This window comes from Glandiceps talaboti, chromosome 1 (assembly GCF_964340395.1).
Source record: "Glandiceps talaboti chromosome 1, keGlaTala1.1, whole genome shotgun sequence".
Classification (NCBI taxonomy): Eukaryota; Metazoa; Hemichordata; class Enteropneusta; family Spengelidae; genus Glandiceps; species Glandiceps talaboti.
In genome coordinates, this window is record NC_135549.1 from 15914911 (window position 1) to 15940574 (window position 25664).

General features: G+C 34.5%; 3 protein-coding genes across 4 annotated transcripts in view; 1 reads left to right on the forward strand and 2 right to left on the reverse strand.

Annotated features, from left to right (window-relative positions):
- Positions 1-1697: 1697 nt before the first annotated feature.
- Positions 1698-9139, reverse strand: LOC144453349 (ruvB-like 1). Its single transcript, XM_078144621.1, has 9 exons — positions 8927-9139; positions 7745-7964; positions 6844-6927; positions 6080-6237; positions 5186-5335; positions 4504-4766; positions 3702-3804; positions 3162-3253; positions 1698-2531 (listed from the first exon to the last, which is right to left on the reverse strand). The coding sequence occupies exons 1-9, from the start codon at positions 9065-9067 to the stop codon at positions 2372-2374; spliced, it is 1371 nt and encodes a 456-aa protein (XP_078000747.1). The 5' UTR covers positions 9068-9139; the 3' UTR covers positions 1698-2371.
- A 183-nt stretch (positions 9140-9322) lies between these two features.
- LOC144453185 (coiled-coil domain-containing protein 146-like) lies at positions 9323-20025 on the forward strand. The gene is made up of 15 exons (XM_078144497.1): positions 9323-9454; positions 9831-9996; positions 10136-10218; positions 11138-11347; positions 11998-12306; positions 12825-13052; positions 13696-13975; positions 14384-14643; positions 15095-15259; positions 15775-15999; positions 16519-16747; positions 17129-17257; positions 17729-17866; positions 18379-18627; positions 19220-20025. Exons 2-15 carry the CDS (start codon positions 9853-9855, stop codon positions 19421-19423), a joined length of 2853 nt encoding a protein of 950 aa, XP_078000623.1. The 5' UTR covers positions 9323-9454; positions 9831-9852; the 3' UTR covers positions 19424-20025.
- LOC144453047 (gamma-secretase-activating protein-like) overlaps positions 19825-25664 on the reverse strand; it is a 34408-nt gene continuing 28568 nt past the window's right edge. Inside the window, exons 19-25 of one of the 2 annotated variants that reach the window (XR_013482390.1) lie at positions 25556-25653; positions 25038-25231; positions 24419-24518; positions 23460-23561; positions 22623-22706; positions 20731-22194; positions 19825-20246 (exon numbers count right to left, since the gene is read on the reverse strand). Coding sequence is in view for 1 of the 2 variants with exons in the window: in XM_078144356.1 (XP_078000482.1) it covers positions 22067-22194; positions 22623-22706; positions 23460-23561; positions 24419-24518; positions 25038-25231; positions 25556-25653 (706 nt within the window). In the remaining variant the exon portion in view is untranslated. Of the gene's footprint in view, positions 22195-22622; positions 22707-23459; positions 23562-24418; positions 24519-25037; positions 25232-25555; positions 25654-25664 lie in introns of both variants that reach the window. The other variant, XM_078144356.1, reaches the window with a different exon arrangement.

Genomic DNA, 25664 nt, shown 5'->3' on the forward strand with positions numbered 1-25664 from the left:
AAATTCCTCCAAGCATGTACTCTGTATAACTCTTAGCCTATTAAAATGCTAGTTGTGGTGTGGGAGGGCTTATGGTAATCGGCGAAACGAAACGAAACAAAGCCCGTCTCCCATCAAAGGCCCAAAGGCAGACTCTAGAGTCTAGTCAAAATCCCCATGGCCCCCACACAACTACAGATACTGGAAATAAATACATGGATAGGCTAGGCTAACTCCGGACCTATATTGAATTTCAGTTATGTTTCGAGTTTTTTGAGCTTTTTTTTCGTCCCAGATTTAAACTCAAAACAAACTTGTATTAAATTTCAACATTTGATAAAAAACAGTTTTATGGCCTCTTTACATGATAGGCTCACATTCACAAACGAATTTCAAATTCCCCTGGCATTTCAGAAACTACGTACAGAGACTAAAATATTGACTTGTTCTTATCAAACAATGAAATGTATTACGTGTCTCTGTAGTTGCAACATACTGTGCCAAGTATAAAAAAAATATGATATTTGTTTCCGATAACATATGGGACAGGTTGGGATTTTATTTGCACACTACACTAGTCTATTTCAATTCAACTTACAGTCTTCAAAGTCATGGAATGTGACTTATAAAAATTGACCAAAGATACTTTGCATTTTTATAAAAGTAAATTATCAATGTGAAATAAATGTTGAAATTTTCATAATAAAACAAAGCAAGCACAGGTTAAAGTGAAAGAGAGATGTCTTAACGATTAATTTTTTTTTGCGTATTTGAGGTTGGAGAGGTTGTAATGTATATTTGCATAATCCAGCTATTATGCCAGACCTCAGCAAAACATTTCAAAAGTATTTTCACAGACCGTATACAATAGAATAGTGGTATAGAATAGCAGAAGTCATTTCACCAGTGAACTACCGTCTGATATATGTTCATTCGAACAAAAGTGTATCCTAGGGGTAGTTCATCATAATCGTTATATGACAGGTATATTTACATGTAATTGGTATTGGTAGTATACCATATATGAATTCAACCTATATTGTCTACGAGTCAACTTAGTAAGAGTGATGAAGAACCCGAGCAACAACATACCATGAATACAGTATCTGATATGGCAATAGATTTTCACTTAGTCGTAGAAAATTATAATTTTCATGTCAAAGCGGATAACTTCTCACCATTTAAAAATGCACTTATGATTTGAAAAAAAAAAAAAGTTTAGGATCGGCACCATAAACTAGTGTCGGTCGGGTTATCGAAAACACACATTTTTATTATTTGGTCTTTTTAATCCAAATCATTTATTTACTTTCCCAGTTTGTAACAAGTTCTGTTTGTAAATTCTTGTCTGTCGCTGTATTATCATGGTTGTACAATGAGAGATATCATAAGGGGAAACTCTTATTCTAAGAGTGAAGGGGTGGGAATTTACATTGTAAGAGTGAAGGTAGGAAATGTACCTCCAGGATTCATCAAATAAAACATTTTTTTTGAGTGAACAGTCATTTATCATAGATTCCTCATCTTTTATTTTGTCATTCATCTCCAACTGGGAATCGTTTGATTTCTTATGGTAGAAATGTCAACAGGAACATTAAACAATATCTTTTGTCAGTTTTCAAGGTCTATTCAGCCATAGCTTGAGAAAGGCTATTGTTACACTATTCTGCTTTCCTAACCGACATTTTGAATTTTCATTCTCACCTACAGGTAGGCTAGTTCAGCCACGGAGGTAGGATGTACATGGTGATGCTACCTTCATGGTCTAGGCCAGATTCTAAACATTAACAAGTATATATGCTATTTCAAACGTTGTCAAACCACAGGGACTCCTGTAGCTGAGAACTTCAATGTATTGAAAGTTTAGTACAATTTTGACATGTCACCACTTTTCTTCTAGTGCAAAATATTTTTACAGATTCTCTAATTTAGTGTTGTTTCTCACACCACAACAATTTGACCCAACTCCCCCCAGTTATCGCACAAATATTGTGACATGCCAGGCTAAATAATTCCTGTGACAAGATACTTCACAGAAATGCATTACATCAAATATTTTTTTATCAACACTAGAAATAAAAAGGAAGAAAGGTTTTCCATTGGGTTCATATTTGTACAAGCTTTATTTTTTTAAGAAAGAATGGTCCACATACAAATCATAACATGTCATATTGTGTTTCTGTTAACAAGTAGTTTACCTAGTACTCAATAAATATCACAAGGAAGTGTAATCTTCCTCATGTGATGGTAGATTCAAGCATAGATCTTGGCATGCACTTCACTCCCATGATCCAAAGTCTTCAGAGCAACACAGATATGAAGCTGTATTCATAATGCAAGTTTTTGTCCAGTAAAAAAGAAAAAGAAACACTGCAAAAAGTGTCACTTTGATTTATTTCATAAATTTGTCTTCTTGCGCTGCAAGAATTTTAGCTGATGATTTAGCATCATAAAACAATTCACTGATTTCTTCAATATCTTCTTTGACAACACCATCTCTGCCATTAATTCTTGCCAGTAAACTGGCTGGTGTTAACAACTGCACAGCATATCTGAAACAATAGGGTAATTTTAAGATGTTTTAGTTTGACAATTAGTACATACATTTAGCATGTTCCTCTATTTATTTTTCCGCGTGTTTATATTATATACCATTGTCACAAAAATGTATATAAAATTATAATGATAGAACCCCTCCCCTTCCCTACTATGGCATTTGCACATCACAGGGTTACTACTATTTCTATACAAAAAAAATTACTTCCGAAATTTTTTTTATACTGTGTATTTGTGTACATGGACTTATGTCCTCTTTTGCATACAAGTATATATTGTTTTCAACTGACAAGTATTTGTAATCACTGGTATATTCTTCCTTAAAGAGAAGAAGTCATATTTTGAATTCAATGTTTAAATGTTTGTGTATGTGATTTTTTAAAAATTGCAGAGGCTATATATTCAGTCTATCAAAACTGTTTATAATAATATCAGATTATCTGTGCATACAAATGATACATCTCATCCTACTCTGAGACAGGTACTTCTAAACAGTACTAATTGTTCACTACTAGTCTAGTTAACAGGCTAGCCGTGGCTTAAAATCTTTCTCCAAGAAGGATTCAAAGTCAAGGATAGCATTGATAGAACTATTCCCATTTGTGTTCTGAAAATTCCAGTCTTACCGAAGAGTTGTTTTTGCACCAATTTCTCCAAGACAAGTCAGAGCATCCTCATCCGTTTGTATACCCTCTGTCTGTGCTCGGATGTTGATAATCTGAGAATGGTAAAAGAGACATGGTAAACCTATGAAATCATATTCCTAAGAGATTGTTAAAGTCGGTGGTACAGTTAGTTGTATCAAACAGTGACCCTAGATTTAGTTTCATTGTTGTATTCACTACTGTACTAAGGTGGGTTGGTGGGCGGGGGCATCACAACAGCGAATCTTTTAGATAAAAGTTACCATTGTACGTTGTATTATGATAAATTTTTAAATTTCAATTCCAAGGCATACATTTTCATATTTTTGCTGAAAGTCCAATTTGCCAGTATCAATTTTTCATTTTCATATTTTCATGCTGCTTGTTGTAAGCTGACTTTCCAAAAAGCTCAAGTCAACAATAACACTGAAAACACTCATCGACTACTTTCTCTCCAGAACAAGTTATGTATTTACATCAGTAGTTCATTGCACTAGTGCATATTCTTTGAGATGATCTTACCTGTACCATTTCATCCTGTGAATATGGCAGTGTTCTGATGATCATAACTCTATCTAGTAAATCAAGTGGAATACCGTGTGGAGATATGATATCATCAGTACCCCTGTTGATAAACAAAATGCATGTCAAAAAAGAGTTCCTCTTTCATTTTGTCTACTAAGTATTCTACCAATTCTTTCATTACCAATGTTATAAATCTTACTTACTCTTCAAAGGAAAAGTTCAGTCAGACTTATTTCTGCAGCTTTTAGTACACTTGTACATGTATTATATTGATTACTGCTACCAACTTCCATATGATTTTGGGTGATAAAATTAAAATAGCAACTTGTTAATTTATTTCAGTTTCAAATCTTGCAAAGAAACTCAATGCACTTACAAGTGTTCAACCATTTTCGGAGATTTTCTACACAGGGGTCAACAAATCCACTGGTCCTGCGTCCGAGACTATCGATTTTTTTGGGCAGACCACAAAAATTTTACCTTGTCTGGTCCGTCAGACCAGTACCTTACTGTTAATAACTATGTTGAAAAGTCATCTGAATATACAGATGCATAGGCAAGATTGAATGTTTCACATTAGCGGGACATGGGACCACTAATTCTTTCAGCAGGACCACTGGATTTTTTAAGGCACTCATCCAGGGACCACCAGTTCACAAAATGATTTGTTCACCCCTGTACACGTTTCTTTCCATATCAACAATCCAAAATTACACTCCTTGCACAAACTTATGATCAAAAGTGTTCAAGTATGTGAGGAATTTGTGCAACTCTTTTTTCCTGCCACACTCTTCCTTACCTGATAGTGCACCGGCCTCTGTTTGTAGCAAATATAACAATGGGTGACAATGATGACTCCAATGCTCTATGCAGGTATGTAAAACATTCAATATCCAACATGTGTACTTCATCAATAAATAAAACACCAGGTACCAACTCTGCTACTCCTTGGTCTATGTATTTGTTTACTACTTTGTTGATTTCTTTCCTCAGTTTATCTGTGATTTCGGTCTTCTTGGGTTTCATCAACTGACCCATCATTGACATAATATCATGCCCTCCCTGGTAAAACAAAAGTTTTTTGGGAAATTTCAAAATTTCTAACCCACATATACCACATCATTGTAAAACCACAGGCCTCTATACGGCATCAATAATTATACACCAATATTTTGTTGTGTCAGTGGAACATGTGCTCTGGCTTGTAAGAATGACAATACCAGTACAGAAATACATTAACATGTATAGCAAGATACCCCTACCATTTCAAATGTGCCTTTCTTTTCCAAAAAAAAAAACCAACACAAATGAGACCCATTACACCACACAATGGTCTGTGAAATACTCTCACAACTTTACAATCGATTTCATAAGACAAAATTGGCAGATGTAAAAAAAAATTCTTCAAATTTTGGGGATTTTCATGAAACTTAATTCATATCTGATACTTCCAATCATGAATTAGCACATAAAACACATACCTGTGGCCGAGCATTAGCAACATCTAAATCATGAAGTGTAACATCTTGAATAACTTCTTTCTTCTTATGTACATCTCCTTTTGGCAGTGGTACATACTCCTCAGCTTCTAAATCAAACTCTGTGGCAAAGGTATCCGATCTACCTTGTCTCTGTAAATAATTGAATGGAGTCATTATTAACATAGCACCCAAAAAATGATGTGTGGCAGTGAAATAAATAAACAGAAGATAAATCATTCCACAAAGATGTGACAGCCAAAAACACTATACAAGTAGGGACACAGTGTATAGCTTTCATGACTATCAGACTTTACTCAAAAGATCCAACTACCAAGTATTGCATATGTAAATATTGCCTTTTCATAAATACAGAGCTGTTAACTGATAATAAGTCACATCCCTTGAGAGTTGGACAGGGTTTGATTACTTTGACAATGTGAAAGGTAAATAATAGATAACATATACATTGATTAACAAATCCTGTGTGAATTAATTTTCTGAGGACAATTCTCCAGCTTCGAAGGATGGACCAAGTTTACCACAAACCACACAATATCATTGCGAAAAAGAGAAATGAGCCTACACTTGGTTTTCTTTGATGCAGTAGTTCAACATATGATTCAATGTTCAGACGTCATTGCATGGAAACCAACTGTGTTGAGGATTTTCAGTAGCTAGTCTTGACTACAGGTAACAGTATTACACAAACAATGATATGCAATACAACTAGTAAAAATCAAGACTGTAAGGAGCAATTATCCACGAAGCTAGGAGTTATTATTCAAACAAAGCTTGTGCCAGGGAGGGAAGATGCAAACATTGTCAACAACTATACCCTTTCACATACATGTGAGGTTGAACAAACAGTGATCTGTCTTCGTTTTTTAGCCTTACCTTAACAGCACCACTGTTAGCTTCTATGTAGATAACATCTCCAACCTCAACTTTCTCTTTCTGTAAACTTTCATAAATTGAGGGATCAAGCTTCAGCTGTTTGGTTCCTTTTGCAGTTTTTAGACCGATAATAACATGACTGACTGTCTTGCCATACCCTATGCATTGTGAAATTAGATTTAAAAAGAAAGGTCATTCTTGGTTATTAAAAGTTGATAGAATTCAGTATATTCCACCATTCCTAGATTTATCTATTCTACAACATGTATTGTCAATATTCCTCCAAACAAAATGCAGTGTATTGTTTTTTTCTTAATATATGCTAAATCCGAGGAAAAGTATTACTTCCTAACAGTATATGTCAAGCACTTTCTTAAATTAAGAATTGATAAAACAGCAAAAACCCTAAGACAAACAATTAACATTTCCTTTACTACGTTTGTCAACTCAGTAAAACATTATAGTTTGTGTTACACGAGGATTCTAATTATTTACTATATTATAGCTAGCAAAAGGACCATTTGACAAAGCCTGCTGACCTGAACAGGTGAGATGTTACTCATAAGTAATTAGGAACCTGTGGTCGTGTGACAAGAACTATTTATTACTATACTATAAACAATGTGTTCTAAGTATTACGGACATCGACAACACATCAACAGTTTGATTACAACCAAATATATAATTTGTTTTGAATCTCAGAAGTGGTTGTAAATTGAGAACTTGATAAATCACTGGACTGTAATGACAAGACTTTTATTTACCTCCCATTGGATTTTCTGTTTCACAAGGTGTCAACTCTGTTACCTCTCCTTCATAGACTTCTTTCACTTCTTTGATTCTCAGCCCTAGTGTGTATCAAGAGGAATGGAATCTTTCATTAAAACAATCAAGGATCTACTTCTCAAATGTGCAATAGATAAACAAGAATCACTTTATCAGTTGAACTTGATGCAGATGTGGATCTGACATAAAGTTTACATCTAAATACCAGCAGAGTTTGAAAACTATTATGTTTTTCATCTGTTTGTTGGCAGGATATCCAAAAAAAATAACTGATATATTTAGAAAACTTTGTAAAAATGATTACTTGTACTTATGAGACAAGAACAAATACATTTTGATGAATCATAAACATTTGATTCCAGATCTGAATGTTAGTGAAGATTTTAATTTAATGAAATAACGGCATAACAGACATCGGCCATCAAGCTCACATTCTTGAGTTGAGGGCACCCTCTGAATTGGTGAATATATGTACATGTTACGTACAATGAGTAACAATGAAGTAAAGCAATTTCTCTATGTGCTACACTCATTTATAGCATTCATATCAAGAGTAAAAGTATAATGTTTCAATTGGTTTATTTACAAGCCCTAGTATGTGGCCTTTCTGATGTGATCAATTAGCAAATGAAACAGTATACTTTTACACTTCATATGGATGCTATAAACACTTCTGGTACGTACAGGAAATGCTTCACTTCGGTGTTATGGGTTGTATTTGCCGAGTGTCCTTTAGTTTATATTGCTGTACTTTCTTTTTTGTTATGTTTAAAGAAGTGCCGGATACACCTTTTCCCCCACCATATCATTCATTATTCCCTGTTTTATTTGACACATCAAATTCAAAATGCTTTCTCTTCAAGTAGGAACAATTCTTACCAATTGCTCTTCTGAAATTTTCCATGAGAACTTCAGTCTTTTTAATTTCTGTTGAGAAGACTTCACTTCCAACCATTGGACAGAAAGGAACTTTAGACCCTAACTCCTGAGCAATGGCTAGAGCCAGTGCTGTTTTACCGGTACCTGGAGGACCCGCAAGGAGCACTGCTCTACCAGCCATTTTCTTGGATCTGATCAAGTCAACAACCACTCCAGCAGCCTGAAGCAGAGAGACAAAAAATAAAATAATAACAATCTGTTGCGCAGATAAAAAGATGAAAAGTTGACATGGTGGAAAACAGTCATATTGTACTTCATTTTCTGTTGAGAATACTTTATCATTATAAATTCTGAATTATCTTTTTATCCTTCAGAAACAATGTTTGTATAAACTGAATGTTGACTGTGTTGTTTTTGAATCATTATCTTATTATTATCTTTTTTATACTTCAATTGACACATTACATAGACTTTGTACAAAAGTATTCTCCAAAGTAAAATTAGTGCATAAAGCTATAACTAAATTAATACGTTATTTCATTTAAAATATATATGTAGTTTTTTTTGTGAAATCTTGATAACCTGCTTAAAAACTAATTATATATTAAATTCTAAATTCCACTATATACCGCCATACGCAGTCTTCTCCAACATCTATAATTCCACATACTTTTGCTATGACAACAGTAAATTTCATCAATAACAAAGTTATTAGTATTTAGTAACTGGATTTTTCCTATTACCATTCTTAATATTTTTATAGTGTACACATTTTTCATTTATTTCATGTATGTTTGACATGTCACTATCACAAATATATAATATATACTACATAACATATAAATTATATATATATATATATATATATATATATATATATATATATATATATATATATATATATATATATATATATTTATGTATATATGGTGGGGGGGGGGATATACTTCAAGTTCAATGTTTTCCTTGCTGGGTGGCGGTTTCCATGCAATGGTACCGAAACTAATTAACTACCAAATTGTTATGAACAAATAAAAAACACACAAAAACAATCTTGTAGAAAATCAACCTCACTCAGCTGCAACCACAACTTTCATTAACTGTACGGTAGACGTGACAGAGGGCGATCATACAAACGCATTGACAATGATTTGCACATGTCATCTGCTAACAAATGCGTACCTCTCTTGCAAGTTCCTGGCCAACCAAGCCAGCGGCCGCAGAAATAGCCATGCCACTATCATCTAACCCTAGACCTTTCACATGACTATGCGTGGCAATCCTCTGTGTTTTGGTGGTCGATTTAACTTCTTCGATCTTCATGTTGACTGTAAATTTTAAAGATTTCTAACCGTACTAGAAGTTTCGGCGAGACTTGAAAATGGCGGATTTAGAAATATGCGATCCCAGTCATGCGCAATAACCTTTACCTCCCAAAACCCTTTTTGTCAAAGCGCTTTTGATTGGCTTAGATACGATAGTCCTTGAGAATATCGATGGCTAAACCAATCGACGTACACGTTCTTTAGGTACCCCATTACACCCGTAGCCCTTGGTAACTTCATATTTATATTGATGTCAGCCATTTTACACGGAGGTTCAATGGTTTCTGCAACATTTCTATGCGAGTTATAATATTGTAGGGCTTCGTAAGCCCTGTTATTCACTTTTGAGAAGAACAAACTTCAGCATTTCTTTTTCGTAAATCTGGTAAGTTATCACAAGATACATATTCTATTTAAAATGTTGTCGTGTCTAGTAGAGTTATGTGTGTGTAGTTCCGAAGGTCTAGCAACACTGAATCAGTGAATGGCTGTTCAGTGTTCTTGTTTATAATTTTGAACGATGGGACTTCAAAAAAAAAAATTGCACATATTTACGAGATTATCGTGTATTCTTTAAAGCTATCAATCGCCATTTATTCTAGAACCCAATGCATCTTTCAATTTCTGTGCCAATATAGGATTTCCCAAAGTTCAGACACTCATCGACTCGTCATATGTTATATTTATTTTTTAGCCCTCAGTAATTATTGTTAACGTTAGCACTGTTACAAAGATGGTTTCATAAACCTATTCTTTTGCAGGTAACACCTGCCACTCCTCAAAATGAGCACTCATAGTCACAGTGGTGACGAGGGTGAACCCCGTGAAACGGAGACAGCCATAGTTCCCGTCGCTCCAAAGGTTGTTTTACAAGAAGAAAGTCAAGTTGAAGTGTCAGCCAGTCCAGCATTTCAGTGCCTTGATGAGGTAAGGAATTGATACGCCATTCTTTAAAGTCGTTGATCCCGTATCATAAAGTCAACAATATCATCTCCACTTATTTTCTGTTTTTTGTAAATGTTTGACCTTTTGTACTAATAGTAGCGCTCATTATTTTTCCTTCCAGCTTTTCAAAGAAGGGAAGTTGACTGGCACCAAAGTTGCCTTGTTGAAGGCAAAATACACCGAACTCTACAAAACACTAGCAAAGTAAGTAGATTTGATGCATTCTCAGGCAGCCAACACACTAAGTGTTGGTTGTCTGAGATATGTTGTATGTAGTCCTGCTTGCAGAGTGTTTTGAGTGTTTCGCTCAACAGCGAGAAGGAAGGGAAGACATACTCTGTATGCAAGTAGGACTATGTTGTTTGTAGAGCAGGAAAAATAGACATTTCATAGTTTCATTCAAACCAGTGTCAAGTATTAATTTATCATGTATTATGAACATGTTGACTCAGTGACTGCTCACAAGGATCATACATGTACTCGTTCCTAAAGGGACTGTTGGTCACTCCTACACAGTTTGTCTGTCAAGGGCTTATCCTTGGGTACACAAACTGCTTTTGGTTGATCCACAGTCCAGAAGGAAGCTAACAATGTTGTTCCTTAGGCAATACCAGTCAGCATGTTTGTTTGTTTTTTTGTTTTTTTAAACACCACATCCATTTCTGATTTTCAGGATGTGGGAATTAGTAAAAAAAAAGGGACCCCAATAGTAATGGTCATGCTAACATCTCAAACAAAACTTCTTTTCCAATGTTTAAGGCTGTAGATTAACTCATTACATACATGTACACTTGATTTCATACACAAATATTACACAGTTTTATTAGTTATATTTCCAACTACTTTCCCCTTTCATGAATGCAGTTTCCTTTGAACATGATCCTATTTAATGGAATGACTGAAAAAGTATCTCCTGCACATAGATGATTATTGGAGCATCATATCATATGCTTACATCAAATTTGCAGCAGTATAAAACAATATTCTGTGTTGTCCTTCACAGTAACACTGTGATTCTGCATCTATTCAGGACCTCCTCACCCTTGGGCTATAAGCTATTCACAAACAACACTCATTGATTCATTCTTTATCTTATATAAATTTTTTTATATATATATTTCAGAACTCGTGATTCTGAAGCAAGCCTTCTAAAAGATGCCAAAGCAAACACGGCAGAGTTGGAAAGACAGAGATCAGAACTTGAGAAAGCTGATAACTTCCCAGAAAGTTCAAATACCGAAGTTACCAAACTCAGAACACAGATGTTAAAACATAGGAATGAGTTTGATGAAACAGAGGAAAGGAATTTTCAATATGAATTTAAAATTGAGAGGTGAGTTTTAATATTCTTGTATTCTTTCTTCAACAAATAAAATCATTTTTATAGTTCCAGGTTTCCAGCATTTTTGTCATGTTTAGAAAACTGCTAATCTCAGTAAAGCGGAACCAATTCTAATGATACAAAAACCCAATGAAATGTTAGATTTGTAAAGAAAACAAGTAGACATTACATGTAGGCTAGCATGACATATTGTCATCTTAATTTATGTGTTGAAAAGGATATTCACTGTAAATGTTTTATTTATTTGGTGTGGTGTTACACTTCTTTCCTTTATGCACGTAATCACGCCAAATGGCGACCAACTCAAACAGACATCACAAAAATGTATAGACCACAAGAGTGAGTGACCAAGTGAAACAGATGAAAGAATTATGTATCATGTCAATCATTGTCTGTAACAGTGTAAAATGGCATGTTGTGCCACAATGAGAAACCTGATTAGTCCTGAATGAGATGACGTTGCTTTGACATCTAACAGTTACCGACTGAAGCAGACAACTATTTATGTATGTACAGACCTTGCAAAGAGTGACCAACTGAAGCAGTTCACATTTTATGTATACTGTCAGTGAGCATATGGAGACTCGTCATAATATAACAGAATGTCATTTACTAATCTATTATTCTCATTTTGTCAACAGTTTGTCGGAAGAAAAGAGAATGCTGGAAAGGGAATATTCCCGTATGCCAAAGAAAGAGAATATTGAAAAGCAGACAAAAGAACTGGAAAAAAATATAGCGGATCTAAGGGTAGAGATAGCACAAAGACAATTGGAAGCTAAAAACCTTAGGGAAGAATTAGAGAATAGAAATAGACAAGTTGATATCGGTCTCAAAGAACTTGAAAAAGAAATTGAAAAACAAGAAAATGCCAAAGGTGAACTTGTACAAGTACAGACATTACCTGGACAGTATATCAAGGAAATGGATAAAATGAACAAAGCGAAAAAGTAAGTACCTGTAATTTTGATAACTGGGATGGTTTTCTGAATATTTTTCAATAAGAAGTATCAAGTTGCCTCTTACTTTCCAGCTAAAAAGCAACAGGAATTAGAACACATCGTAGACCCTCCAAGGGTTTGTGCACCCATCTACGACTGATGGTGGTTATGTTACTTCCTTGTGTTATACATTTTAGTGGTTTGAAGAAAATATTATCATGTATGGATATATGATTGAAACCTTACTTATCCAAACAAAAAAAATGCAATAAATGTTTAATGGGAATGACTAAGTACTTGATGAAATATTTTTCTCTCGAAAGTAATTAGTGTTAACTTATACAACTACCTAGTAAATAAGTTACATTGCAACAAAAAGGTAACAATGGGGGGGGGGGGGGTCTTTTTATAACATCAAAGTTGTTGATAGAGTAAATTAATCTAAAACATTCCCTTTTCAATGATCACTCTTGAATAAAAGCAGAGTTCCTGACTGAAAATTTCATACTTTTTTCCTCTCATAACAGTGAAATTGACAGAAGACTTGCAGAAGAAAATGAAAAACATGGCGAATTGAAGACTGGTCTTGAAGAAGATGAGAACAAGTTGAGAATCCTGGAGGATGACAAATTTGAAATGGACACAGAGTTAGATAAGAAAAGATCAAGGGTCGATTCACAACAAAGAGAATTTGATCATCTAATGAAAGAATTTGAATATGCAAAAGAAAAGGAAGCTGTGTATCTGGGTGATAGGTAAGCATATTTTTCCTGTATTTTTTTTTCTAAATCTGTTGTAAATTGGTCGAAGTCTAGTGGTTAGCATTACATTTCCAATTCATTTGATGCATCTATAGTTTGAACTTGAAGTGAATGTCATTTTGTCATCTTTTTATACCTTGTGTTGTTGACAGCCATAGGATGATAACTCAACACCTTGGCCATCATGCAATGTGGTGTCATGAAACATATATTTTTTGTTTTTTCATTCATCTATTTTCTACTGTATATATTTAAAGGATTTGGAAAGATACATGTACATATGGCCTGTAATTTATTCAGATCACTGTTTTAACCACATGCAGCTTTCACTTTTAAAGTCTCTGCCTAGAGCAATCTGCTGTAACGCAAAAATGCAAAGTTTGTAGCAGGAATTTTTACTTGCTGTGTACAGGTTTGTTGTTTGTTTGGTCAACTTGGATTAGCATATTCCCTTGTGGGTTGTTGATTTTGAAATAAATGATAGAATGTGGATTAAAATTGTCCCATATTTGGTTGACCTTGAATAAAATACACACTAGATACCCTGAATCAATTAGAAGTGTTAATGAAAACTTTAATCTCTTCCTCAGTTTTTAGCATCAAATGAAATTCATGAATTCTTACTTTTGTATTACAGATCCACCTTAGATCTTAGTCTTAGACACATCCATCTTGAGAAGAAAAACCAGCATGATCTGCATGCCAGAAAACTTAGGGAGAAAGATCGTGACTTGAGGAACCTCAAGAAAACTGAACTACAACTCAAAGTGGCTCAAGAAAATTTAGCGCATACACAGTCAGTGCATGACAAGGTGAAATCTCAAGCTGATGCTGCACCAAAAGATGACGTTCTCCTCGACAAGAGGAAGGAGTTACAAAGAGAAGTTGATAATACAAAGAGGATGCTTGCTCAACAGGTAAAGGATGTGTTATGGTATATTTAACTTTGACCTTGTTCACTGCCAGACATATAACGTTTTGTATATACGGATTATTTCTGACACTAACATATGACAGAAAACAAGTTGAAAGAGACAAGGGTTTGTTTAAAATAACTGGAAGATAAAAGTGCACTCTTGGGTGTCAACTATGTAACTACTAACTTGAGGGCGCTGTTAATTCAGAAAGGGCCATTCATGGAATATTGAAATGGCCTGCAGAGTAAAATAAAGCATGTTTATTGTCTAGCTACTTAATATTACTTGTATTTCTTTCTTTTTTTAAATTAATGTAATACTAAAAGCATTTCTTTTGCAGTATTTATCTATTTACATCAACATATTTTGACAATCACAATATTCATATATTTTCTTTTCTCTGTACAGAACTCTCTCACTGCAGTGGAGCAGGTCAAAGTTGAACAGAGTATTGCTGAAGAGGAGAGACTTCTGTATGAGCAAAGTGATTTGAGAATTGAAGTGGTAGAATTGACGAGATTAGCTGCTATCAAAGCTGACGAAAGAGAACAGAAGGCTAGAGATTTCATGAGAGCAGAGCTCAGATACCACCGAGCTATCGAGGATCTGAAAACTAAAGAATTGGCAATATTAGATAATAAGAAGAAATATAAAGAAATGACTGTAAAGTAAGTACCGAATTTGTTCATTATTGTTTGATTTGCTCTCTTTTCAGGTTTCAAATTAATAGCTTGTATGATTACCTATTTTATGCTCAGACTGTAATGTATGCTGTGTTGTTCTGCCCTTATGGACCTTCTCTTTGAGAGTGGTAGGCTGATGGGTGAGGGCGCCCTGACATGGTATATCTCACAGACATGACACACAAAATGTTTACAACCATTTCTACAAGTATCTCAGAACAGGTGGCAATGTTTTTCTAACATATGATAAACATGTATTTGAGTAATTTTTTCGATTTTTTTTATCTTTAACTAAAATGCATATTTTTTTGAAGCCTATTAATAGATCTAATTGCTGTAAAATACTAAACTGCAGGAAACATAATGCTTATAACTAGAAACAGTATTCACTATATGGATTTTCATTTTTTTTTTGGTTTTCTTCTGCATTTTCCAGACTTAAAGAGTTTGCCAAGATGTATGATGTCATCAAGAATGAAAGAAACAAGTGTGTTAATCTGATTCAGACAAGTACACAGAAAGCTGCTGAGATGAGGGAAAAGATTAAAATCTTACAGAATGAAATTGAAATTCTTAGAACTTCAAGTAATGCAAAAGAAAGGTAAGTCATGCATGGAGAGTTTTTTTCTTGCAAGGCCTTTCTTTTCTGTACAGGCCAAGCATATAGCTATGATGCATTCCATTATTAAGGTACCTGCTGCTGTGCTGCTAGTGGTGTAACTAACAAGATATACAAACGTGTGAAAGTGTAAAATGATGATTTTAATGTCATTTTCATTAGAATGTATTCACTGACTAGAAGGTAGTTATCATATGTTAGGTTAATTCTTGTATATCATTCATTGATTCTGGTTTTATTATAGTACACATGTATGCATCATTGGAGAGTTCCATCATCAACATACAGAATCACTGTTATATTGTAAATTTGTCATTTTCATTATTGACATGTCACTGTGAATACAGTTGAAGTTAATTATCTACATGTATACGCATAAACCTACATCATTATCTGTATGATAATTAGTTTGTTACCAAGATAATTTATATGTAAAATTTTGTTCTAAATTGAGTACCTTTCATTTCTAAACACACCCTTTTTTATGCTATTAACAGACAATTGCAGAAAGCCAGACTAAAGCATGTAAATGCTGTGGTCATCAGAGATCAGCTTAGGAATGAATTTGCCAAGCAGCAAAGAATAGAAGCTGAAATGAAGGAGAAGAGAGAGCAACAAAGAATGGACATTGCCAAGCTGAACCAGATGATCAACCAGGCTGAAGAACAGATGGTGCAATTGAGAAAGAGATATGAAAGTGCTGTTCAACATAGAAATGATAGGTGAGTTGTCACAAGTGGTTAGTACTGAGGCATGAAAATTAAAGCCTTGATCTAAGTATGAACGTCATCAAGTATATGTGATGTCATAGTGATTATTCATAGTGGTTTCAAAGTTGTTTATTTCAATGAAATCATGACAAGTGCAGAATAATTGCTATGTACATTTGGTAGATTCCACAAAGCAGACTTATGCTAAGAAAATTAAAAACCAACTCTTTTCATTTTCCTAACCCATACTCCTTAACTTGAATATGGTCTGGTCACTGTTCTACACTCTTGCCCTATACCACCAGTTTGCATTTTTATGTAAGACAACATTTTTAGTTGTGAGTCAAAATGATAATAACAGGGTTTTCTTGTGAGTCACCACATAGCGAGGAATAGGGAATGAAAAATCAAATTTTGGTGTGTCATTTGAAATGCTGTGTGGCAGTGACATAGCAGTTGACTTATAGGGCACACTGTTGCCTGTACTGATATGTCTTCAATTACGAATACTGATCTGTTTTATCTCAACAGGGGTGTACAGCTGATAGAAAGAAATGAAGAAGTGTGTATCTTCTATGAAAAAGTCAACATTCAGGATGATATGATAAGGAAAGGTGATGTAGAATTACAAGCCAGAGAAGAGGAAATCCGCTTCCAAAAGATGACACTAGGAGAAGAGAAGAGAGCTATAGATCTACTAAGGAAGACTCTACCAAATAAGAGAGCCCTTGACAATGACCTTGTAACGCTACAAATACAGGTATGTACATGTAAAACTATTCATCTCACCAATATGCTGCTCAAGTAGTTCCACCTGCTATCTTACGGTCCATTTGATATTAATGTACTCAAAGATTGTCAGAGGGTTCACTTCCATCACTGAAATCTTTTCATGATATTTCTATCAAACTAGGGAGTCGTGTGTAAGTTTGTGCAAACATACAGGGATACCCTGATAGTAAATGGAGAGAGGCATTACAGTAATCATTGTAATGTTTGTCCATCTGATGAAAACTGTCATCTGACCATTTAGTATTTTGACCCTCTGTTCAAAGAGTGATATATGTATGAAACTCACATGTAATTTTTTTAAACACGTACAATGCTGATGTAAGTAGTAATTCTCTTGTCTTGTCTACAGTTGTCTCAATGTCAAGATCGTATGGCTGAACTTGAAAAGGAATTAGAAAACCCCAACAATAAATACAGAGTAAGATTACTAGAGGGTAGAGATATGTCACCTTCAGACCTGAATAGCAAGATTGAAGAGGTGAGTGTTCTAATTGGGTAATTATGTTATAGTAGTGTTATAGTAGAGTTAATGTATATCAGTGTGTACATAGACTTGTGATGTTATATGTATGCTAAAAAAATAAACTATATAGCCCTGTATCATTTTACCATTACTGCATCTTTCTGTAGCTTTAGGGGATACCTTCATCAAATGTCCTTGCAGTGATACAACCAAGCAAGAAATCCAAATCTTTTTAGACTATGGCATTTAATTTTAGATGGAAGTCAAGCATATGTCATTTCACACTACACAACAGATACCATGATTTCAATAAACCATCATGTAGTAGTTGAAATTGTAGAAGAAACAGTCTGCCAATAAGAATAAGCTTTACAGAGAAGAAAGAAGCTGTTAAATGAAAACATTACACTGTAATTCATTGTTGTAGTTGAGTGTCCTAAACTATTAATGATGTTCGTGTTTAATTGTTCTTTGTTTTTTGTGCAGCTTGAGATCAGGTTATCAGAGAAGGAGGAACAGTTGTTAGAGAAGGATCTAATCTTTGAACAAGTGACTAGACTTGCTGAGAGAGTACGCAACAAGGCAGAGTCTGGCAAGCTGGATACTTTGAACCTAGCTAAGAAGGTGAGTGTTCTCATTTTAGCAAATTTAAATACTTCTCTCCCCAAAAGCTACTACACTAATGGTGTTTTAACCCTGTTCAAGTACACATATACCCCCCTCAACATGATCATTCTGTGCCCTTCTTCAATAGAATGATGTTTGTATTTCAAAATGTAGTTAAGAGTAAGCATGAGGTCCCTCGTAATATGGTAAGAAGTAGAAGCTAGTACACTAGCATACTTTTCCTCTACTTGGTATGTTGTATAATGCACTTCAGCATGATGTAATCATGTTATGGTGAGAGATATAGCTTGTTCATGTTTTTATAATCAAATGATATGAAATGAAAATTCATATGGTCGAAAATGAAAGTGTTTGCTAAAACTGCTCATGAAGTGGTTATATTTATGAAATGAAAATTCATATGGTAGAATATGAAAGTGTTTGCTAAAACTGTTCATATGAAGTGGTTATATTTGTGAAATTATGCATTATTTGTTTTGATATATTTCAACTCCACTCCATTCCACTAGGTCAATGAATTCCAAGCTAGAATCAAAGAAACCACTCGTAAGATGATGGCCATGGTGTCTGAGTTGTCCATGAATCAGGCCCAAGCCATGAAATTACAGCATGATACAAAAGAGAGGGAAGCACTGCTGGAGCAATGCTATATCCGTATGGAGCAAGGTGAAGCACCAACAGAGGAAGCAGCAATAGAATGGGAGAGGATGCTTAGAGATGAGAAACGACGTGAACATGAACAAGAGTATAGGAGATTGGTAAGTTTCCTGTAACAGTTGATAAACAGTGGGAAAGGTTTTCTGCTGTTAATTAAGAATTCTATTCATGTTTTTGAAGAATGAGTTTTTCTATGAAATTGCTGAAAATTTTCAAGTAAAAAATCATGTTGAGTTTATGATACTGTAGTCACGGTTTGCGCATTTCAATGTTAAGGAAACAATTCCAAGCAAGTTTTCAAAAATCATAGTTGAGCTCACATATGTTGATTAGTTGACATTCATTATCAAGACACACACAAATATCTGTTTTGAAGTACGTTATTTATACATGTCTGTGCATGTAAATGCATTCGTGGAAGGCATGTGTACCTAATCAGAATACTGATGGGTGTGGTATGATAGTCCTTGGTGGGTGTTTGAACAATTTTGTGTGATGTCATTCTCAGTATATTTGGAGAAAAGATTTCTTTATAAATATAAATTGGAGAAAAATTTTCCAGCTTGTAAATTCCAATCATGTATGAATGGAATGAGATTACTGATTAAAAGCATGTTGAGAAAATACTTGTAGATAAAATGATAATGTATAAACAATACCTTTATCTGACTGTTTGTGTATTCTTTGTTACAGGTGGAGGAAGAAGAGGAACAGTATACATTGGCTGGTGGTATTACAACCACAGCTGAACCTAGGCCTAATGCCTACATTCCAGACGATGACACAGAACTTCCAGTACCAAGGCCATACGGAAAGATGGCACCATTTAAACCACAGGAAGCCGGCTCTAGCATGAGACATATCAGGAAACCTATAGTTAAACCAATAGAAATCTAAAAGATGTTGACACTGTAGAAATTTAGACCCGTTGAGTAGAAGAATTGTAGATTCAGACTGTAGATTTGCAAATTATGGATGCTGTAAATTGTAGTCAGAAACAAAAAGTGATTTAGTTACTTGTCGTCCATATTTAGTGTTGAGCTACTTTCAAATATCCCTGCTGTGAAGTTTCTCAATCAAGGTGGCTGTTGTAGTCAGTTGAATTTTTTTTTCATGAATGAAGTACTTCAATAATGCAGGACTATGTATGTAAAAATTGTTGATTTTGAAGCTGCTTCCACTGTACCATACAGTCACTTGTTCTTATGATCATACATTCATACATCAACATTACTATTAAAACAAGCAAATTAATCAATTTCAGAAATTTATTGTAAATTACAAATAAACAATCCCTGTAAACAAACAAACAAACAAACAACACACCTGACTTGTACTATACACTGCTTTAAAAAGCCAATTACATTGTATGTCATTTGTATCCTTTTGTACATAAAAAAATTAATGTTATCTTTGCTATAACTATATTCTTTGTCAAAGGTGACATGCCCTTCATTTGTATATTGCACTTTTTACACAGTAATAACAAACGTGTGAATAAAACATTATTAAATAACTTCACATCTGCAAAGTGAATTTTTGTTATTGATTGATTGATTGTTTGAAATGGATTACAAGTAAATGCACTATAGGTGACCATTCAACAAATTTCCGAATTTATTTGAACAAATAAAGATTATTATTATATAAAGTTATTTAAGTATGAATGTGTTGTGTTGCCTTACAAGTTACAAGTAAATGCAGGGTATGAATGTGTTGCCTTACAAGTTACAAGTAAATGCAGAGTATGAATGTGTTGCCTTAGAAGTTACAAGTAAATGCAGGGTATGAATGTGTTGCCTTAGAAGTTACAAGTAAATGCAGGGTATGAATGTATTGCCTTAGAAGTTACAAGTAAATGAAGGGTATGAATGTGTTGCCTTACAAGTTACAAGTAAATGCAGGGTATGAATGTATTGCCTTACAAGTTACAAGTAAATGCAGGGTATGAATGTGTTGCCTTAGAAGTTACAAGTAAATGCAGGGTATGAATGTATTACCTTAGAAGTTACAAGTAAATGCAGGGTATGAATGTGTTGCCTTACAAGTTACAAGTAAATGCAGGGTATGAATGTGTTGCCTTAGAAGTTACAAGTAAATGCTGGGTATGAATGTGTTGCCTTAGAAGTTACAAGTAAATGCAGTGAGTGTGTGAAAGTGTTGCCTTACAAGTTACAAGTAAATGCAGGGTATGAATGTGATGCCTTACAAGTTACAAGTAAATGCAGTGAGTGTGTGAAAGTGTTGCCTTACAAGTTACAAGTAAATGCAGGGTATGAATGTAATGCCTTACAAGTTACAAGTAAATGCAGTGAGTGTGTGAAAGTGTTGCCTTACAAGTTACAGGTAAATGAAGGGTATGAATGTGTTGCCTTACAAGTTACAAGTAAATGCAGTGAGTGTGTGAAAGTATCGCCTTACAAGTTACAAGTAAATGCAGTGAGTGTGAGAGTGTCATGAGAAACAAACTGTTTTCAACAGTTGATTTCAAAAGCATGTCAGGAACAACAACTTGTGATTGCCACATCCCAGCTGTGTATAATCTGATTACAAATTGATCTAAATGTGGGCTATTTAGTATATATACATTAGCTCCTCTGCGTAATGGCTACTGGTAATACAACTATGTAGTATGGTGGGAGAATTACATTAATTTCACCCCCTACAAAAATTACACAGCTAGCTTATCAGTAAAGTTAACTAAATTGTCACCACAAGACAGAAATAACAGTTGTCTTTTTACAGCATGCATTTCATGTAATTCTTGTTTCTATCCTTTTAGGATTAAAAGTTTAATTTATTTAAGTTATTTTAATTTAAGATAGAATTACCTTCATTTGGAACATCTTGTCTAATGAAACCATTTGATATGAAATCCCATATATTACTAACATGACATTTAATAATTTAACATTTTGATAAAATATCCACAATCTCCAGCATCAATTAATTGATTAATTCAGTAGAACTTGTACATGCACACACTTTCTTTTTGGCTAAATATTACAGAAATGTAATCCTGAATATATATCTAATAACTTTCCAAATTGAGTAGAATATGTCCAAATATAGTATCTTAAAGGAACCCTGTCTCTAGTAGAAATGTAACATTCGGTATGTAGTCATAGGTCCCTGTCACATCATCAGGTTCATTATTAACCATTCCGTTTAAAACTCTTTCTGTATTGACGATGTCACCATCTAAGGTTTTATGTATTAGAGTTTCTGTGTGAAGCTAGACTAACAAACTGACTAGACTTTCAGTATAGTTTTATTGTAGGTTTTCTGATATTTAGCACCTGTGAAGGAGACTTTATATAGTGCCAATTTTTACGACATGCTAGTTGCATGTTTTCAACATGTTACTTTTTCTGAAGTAACATGAGTGCAAAGACAATTTGAATCTTCAACTCTATTAACTTTGCAGTATTGGTTCACATGTTTCCATAGGTATCTGTATTGTGCACGGTTCTTGGCTCATGGTTGAACAAGGTGTACAGTTTGGTTGGCATGGAAAATTATGATGATCTCTATCGCTGTTCAGAAAGTGACATGAGAAAGATTTTCACCACACTGTTCCATTGTATAGTGTAATGCGTTCTCTTCAATATATCGGTGGTCGATATTCTGTACTCTTCTTGGTCTAGTTCTTGCAGAAAGCAAGGCCTCTGAAAAAACAAACGTTCAACACACAGGGTCAGAATCATGTGTGATCTCTTACAACAACACAATTTATGTTGATATGTAGTGTCACATCGCCCTCACTGGCCTGCTCAGGGGTTTATCGATATGTGAGGGCGCCCTGTCACAACATAACTTACAGACTAGTGTATGCAATATGTGGACTGTTGTACAAAATGTAATAATCAACAGCACTTCTGACAATGAGATAATTTGGAATTGATTGCTTCCTTTCTGAACTGATGTGATATGATATGATATGCAACATCAAATGGTTTTATTTATTATATAAGATTTGGTAAATGAAAACTTCATTTCCCTGAATGTATTCCTTGATATGTACCATTCACTTCTTTGCCTACATAACCAGGGAACCAGGAACAAATTGCAGATGTTCATTTCAACTTGTACTCACCTTTGCTTTCTAGAAGCCTGATTAAAGTTGTAAGAGGAGGAAATGCAGCAGGCAGAACTTCAAAACTACTGCATAGACTCTCATCTTGGAGGAAGAAAAGGGAGACTGTCATTTCAATCAATTTGCTTGGATTGTGTTAATTGTATTTGACAAGAAAATAGCAAAAACTCTCGATACCTGCAATAACTTTTTACGTCATGCTAGAGGGTCCAAATAGAACAAGAAGGTCGACTAATTTTCACACATGCCTATAGTGAATGTGAAGCGCATGGAGTGGAAGTTATGGTGTCGACCAAGAAATTGAATGTTCGTTATTTTTATGATGCGCTTGGCAGTAATATTCTATTGCAGGTATCAAGAATTGAAAGAATGTTATGTTGTACACTATACTAGTAAGTTGAAGATGACATACATCTTTTCTTAGAGTAAAATGTGCAGTATGTTTTGAGGCACAAAATGAAAGTGTTAAAGATCAAATGTGGCGTACTCTAGATTTGTGAGACAAAAAACACAACAACAACAAAACTTTGTGGTGATTTGATTACTTAAAACACCTGCTATCACAAGCACTAGGCATTGTATTGGAAGGTTTCCACTGATTGGAAAGCATGGAGTCTTGCATATTGTAATCATTAGCAATACTGGCAACAGATGATACTTTTTCCAAAGTTTCCAACCACTCTCAGTGAACCTTTCAAAAGGCTACAAGTTATATCAAAATGTCAAAATGAAGTTTATGTACACTTGAGTGAACTGTCAGATTAGGTTTATAGTTATTTCTAGATTTCAAGATCAAGTCCATGTATACTTGATTACCATAATGATAATGACACTTACCCTCCATTGATGACTGCAAGGAATCAGTCAGGTTCACACTAGACATGTACTCTGACAGTGAACCTGTTTGCACTTTTTCCCATTCATCCTGTAATTGGCCATCTGTATAGAGGACAGTGAAATATGATGCACAATGAAAATAGAAAAGTCTCAATTAATATGTGCAAATAGTACACTGACATAATGTAATCACACAATCTGTTACATCCATAATGAATATTGCTGTGATAATTAGTATACACTTTATAAATTGAATTCTTGACCTGCAATGACACAATGTTTATTTCACATCCTGACAAGTTTGGTCTAATTCATCAATTCGACTGTTCAAATGATTTAACTTTTTCTTAAATTTTCATACCCCTGTTTTGTACAAGGTGTTATGACAGTATCATATTCCACAACAGTTTATTCGTTTAGCCACAAAATAATTATGTAAGTCTTTCTGCTAAACTTCAACTGAAGGAGGAAGACCATTACGGATGCCTACAATGAGCTCTTGAAAAGATACACTTAGGTGCAAAACTTGTAAAATGTGTGAGCAGTTTTTGTACTTATTTCCTACTAAACTTTTGACACTGATAAAAGAGAGAACTTGAGAGTCTTGAGAGCTTTTGTATTTTCTTGGTTCAGCTTTCAAACAAAATATCATTCAAGAAACATGATCAACATCTATAGTTGTTTACAAGCTCTTGTGAATGTTTCTACTTCGTCTTATAGTCATGATGGTATATTATTTTTTTCTAGTTTACAAGCATAGATAAAACTAAATACATACGTCTGGCTACAGAATATTTAAACGAAAGATTAAACATGTCAGTGAAGAGTGAGAATTCAAAATAAAGAGTCTCCATGGAAGACACACACCCTAACATGTGTTCTCTACTTATAGGTACTTTTGGGGGCTTTCATAAAATAATGTTGGGAAAAAAAATTGAAGATTTTACATGATGTCATACCTTCTTTATTATGTATCAATACATCTGATACATATTGCTGTGATAGATACCTGGTGGCTATGGGATGATTCCAACTCTTTAAGGCAGTCATCATTGCCTCCTGGTATACAAACAAAACCAGGATTTAGAAATCCCTACATTGTAAATCGTAACACCGGTGGAAATCTGTACTACCAGGAATGAACACTTCAATGGCAGATAATCCTCATTATCTACATCCTAGGTATGTCATTGCAATAGCAGTCATTTGATTTCTAGTTCAACACTGTGACTTCCGTGGGTGGGTGTACTCCCAAAGAAAGGTATATGGGTCTGTGCACCCCATATGGATCACTCTTTTCACATGAAAAAAATCCCTAAACATGGGTTGATTTTTCATCTGAAAATTCCCTAGTCATGCTTCATGATTTAGAAATACCTTCACAGCATCATAATAAAGGTAACTGACTGGATGATTTTGATTAAAAATCCCTTACAATGTGTCTAAAATTAAACATGGGTCAATGTTTTGAACTTGAGTCATTCACCCCTATCTGAAAATTTAGGAAGTCCCCCTACATTCACTGTTAAGACATATGTATACAAAGTATGTAAATAACTTTAAACTTGCAAGATTTACCTTGGGTAGTTTTTTAATGATTTGAAACTTCATCCTGACACTTTGGCTATCATCATCATCTTCTTCCTTCAATTCTTCCAGAAAGAGGGCTAGAAATTCATCGTTGAGTTGGAAAACACCAGCATCAACATGATTCAGGAAAGTGTGGTTGTCATGGCAATTGTATCCAAGGATGGTGAGAAGTGTTAAAAACCCTGTCATGATAGAATTGAATCCATTATTCAACGATCAATATAGTAAACAGCACTAATGCGAGTAAAATTTTGTCTCTCCTTTTCACTTGTATTTCTAAAATAATGGATTATTTGATATGGGAAAGTGGATTAGACAATTTTTGAGTATTCTGACACTGAGTTAACTTTTATTTATTTGATGATGTACAGCTAGTACTGTACCAGAAATCAAAACTGCTTATGGAAATCTTCCAAATATTGTTACCATGATTTAAGTCGACAGGGTGAATGAGCCCTCTAGAGTTTTATTCAGTGTAGGTAGTTTGATCTTTGATGCGAGCTCACCTGACGGTATTGGATAACAAAGTTCTTCGGTTGCATACAAGTACCGCTCAAAGATGTTATATAAGGTCAAGTCCTGCTCTGTAGCCTTCCTAGTCCTGCTGTAAGAAAT

Bases quoted from the DNA above. Each gene is read 5' to 3' on its own strand.
- LOC144453185 (XM_078144497.1), top strand. From the start codon at position 9,853: ATGAGCACTCATAGTCACAGTGGTGACGAGGGTGAACCCCGTGAAACG. The intron at 11,348-11,997 runs GTGAGTTTTAAT...TTTTGTCAACAG, and splicing joins TATGAATTTAAAATTGAGAG to TTTGTCGGAAGAAAAGAGAA. The intron at 18,628-19,219 runs GTAAGTTTCCTG...TCTTTGTTACAG, and splicing joins AACAAGAGTATAGGAGATTG to GTGGAGGAAGAAGAGGAACA.
- LOC144453349 (XM_078144621.1), bottom strand. From the start codon at position 9,067: ATGAAGATCGAAGAAGTTAAATCGACCACCAAAACACAGAGGATTGCC. The intron at 6,238-6,843 runs GTAAATAAAAGT...CACAATGCATAG, and splicing joins AACAGAAAATCCAATGGGAG to GGTATGGCAAGACAGTCAGT. The intron at 4,767-5,185 runs GTATGTGTTTTA...TTGTTTTACCAG, and splicing joins TTGCTAATGCTCGGCCACAG to GGAGGGCATGATATTATGTC.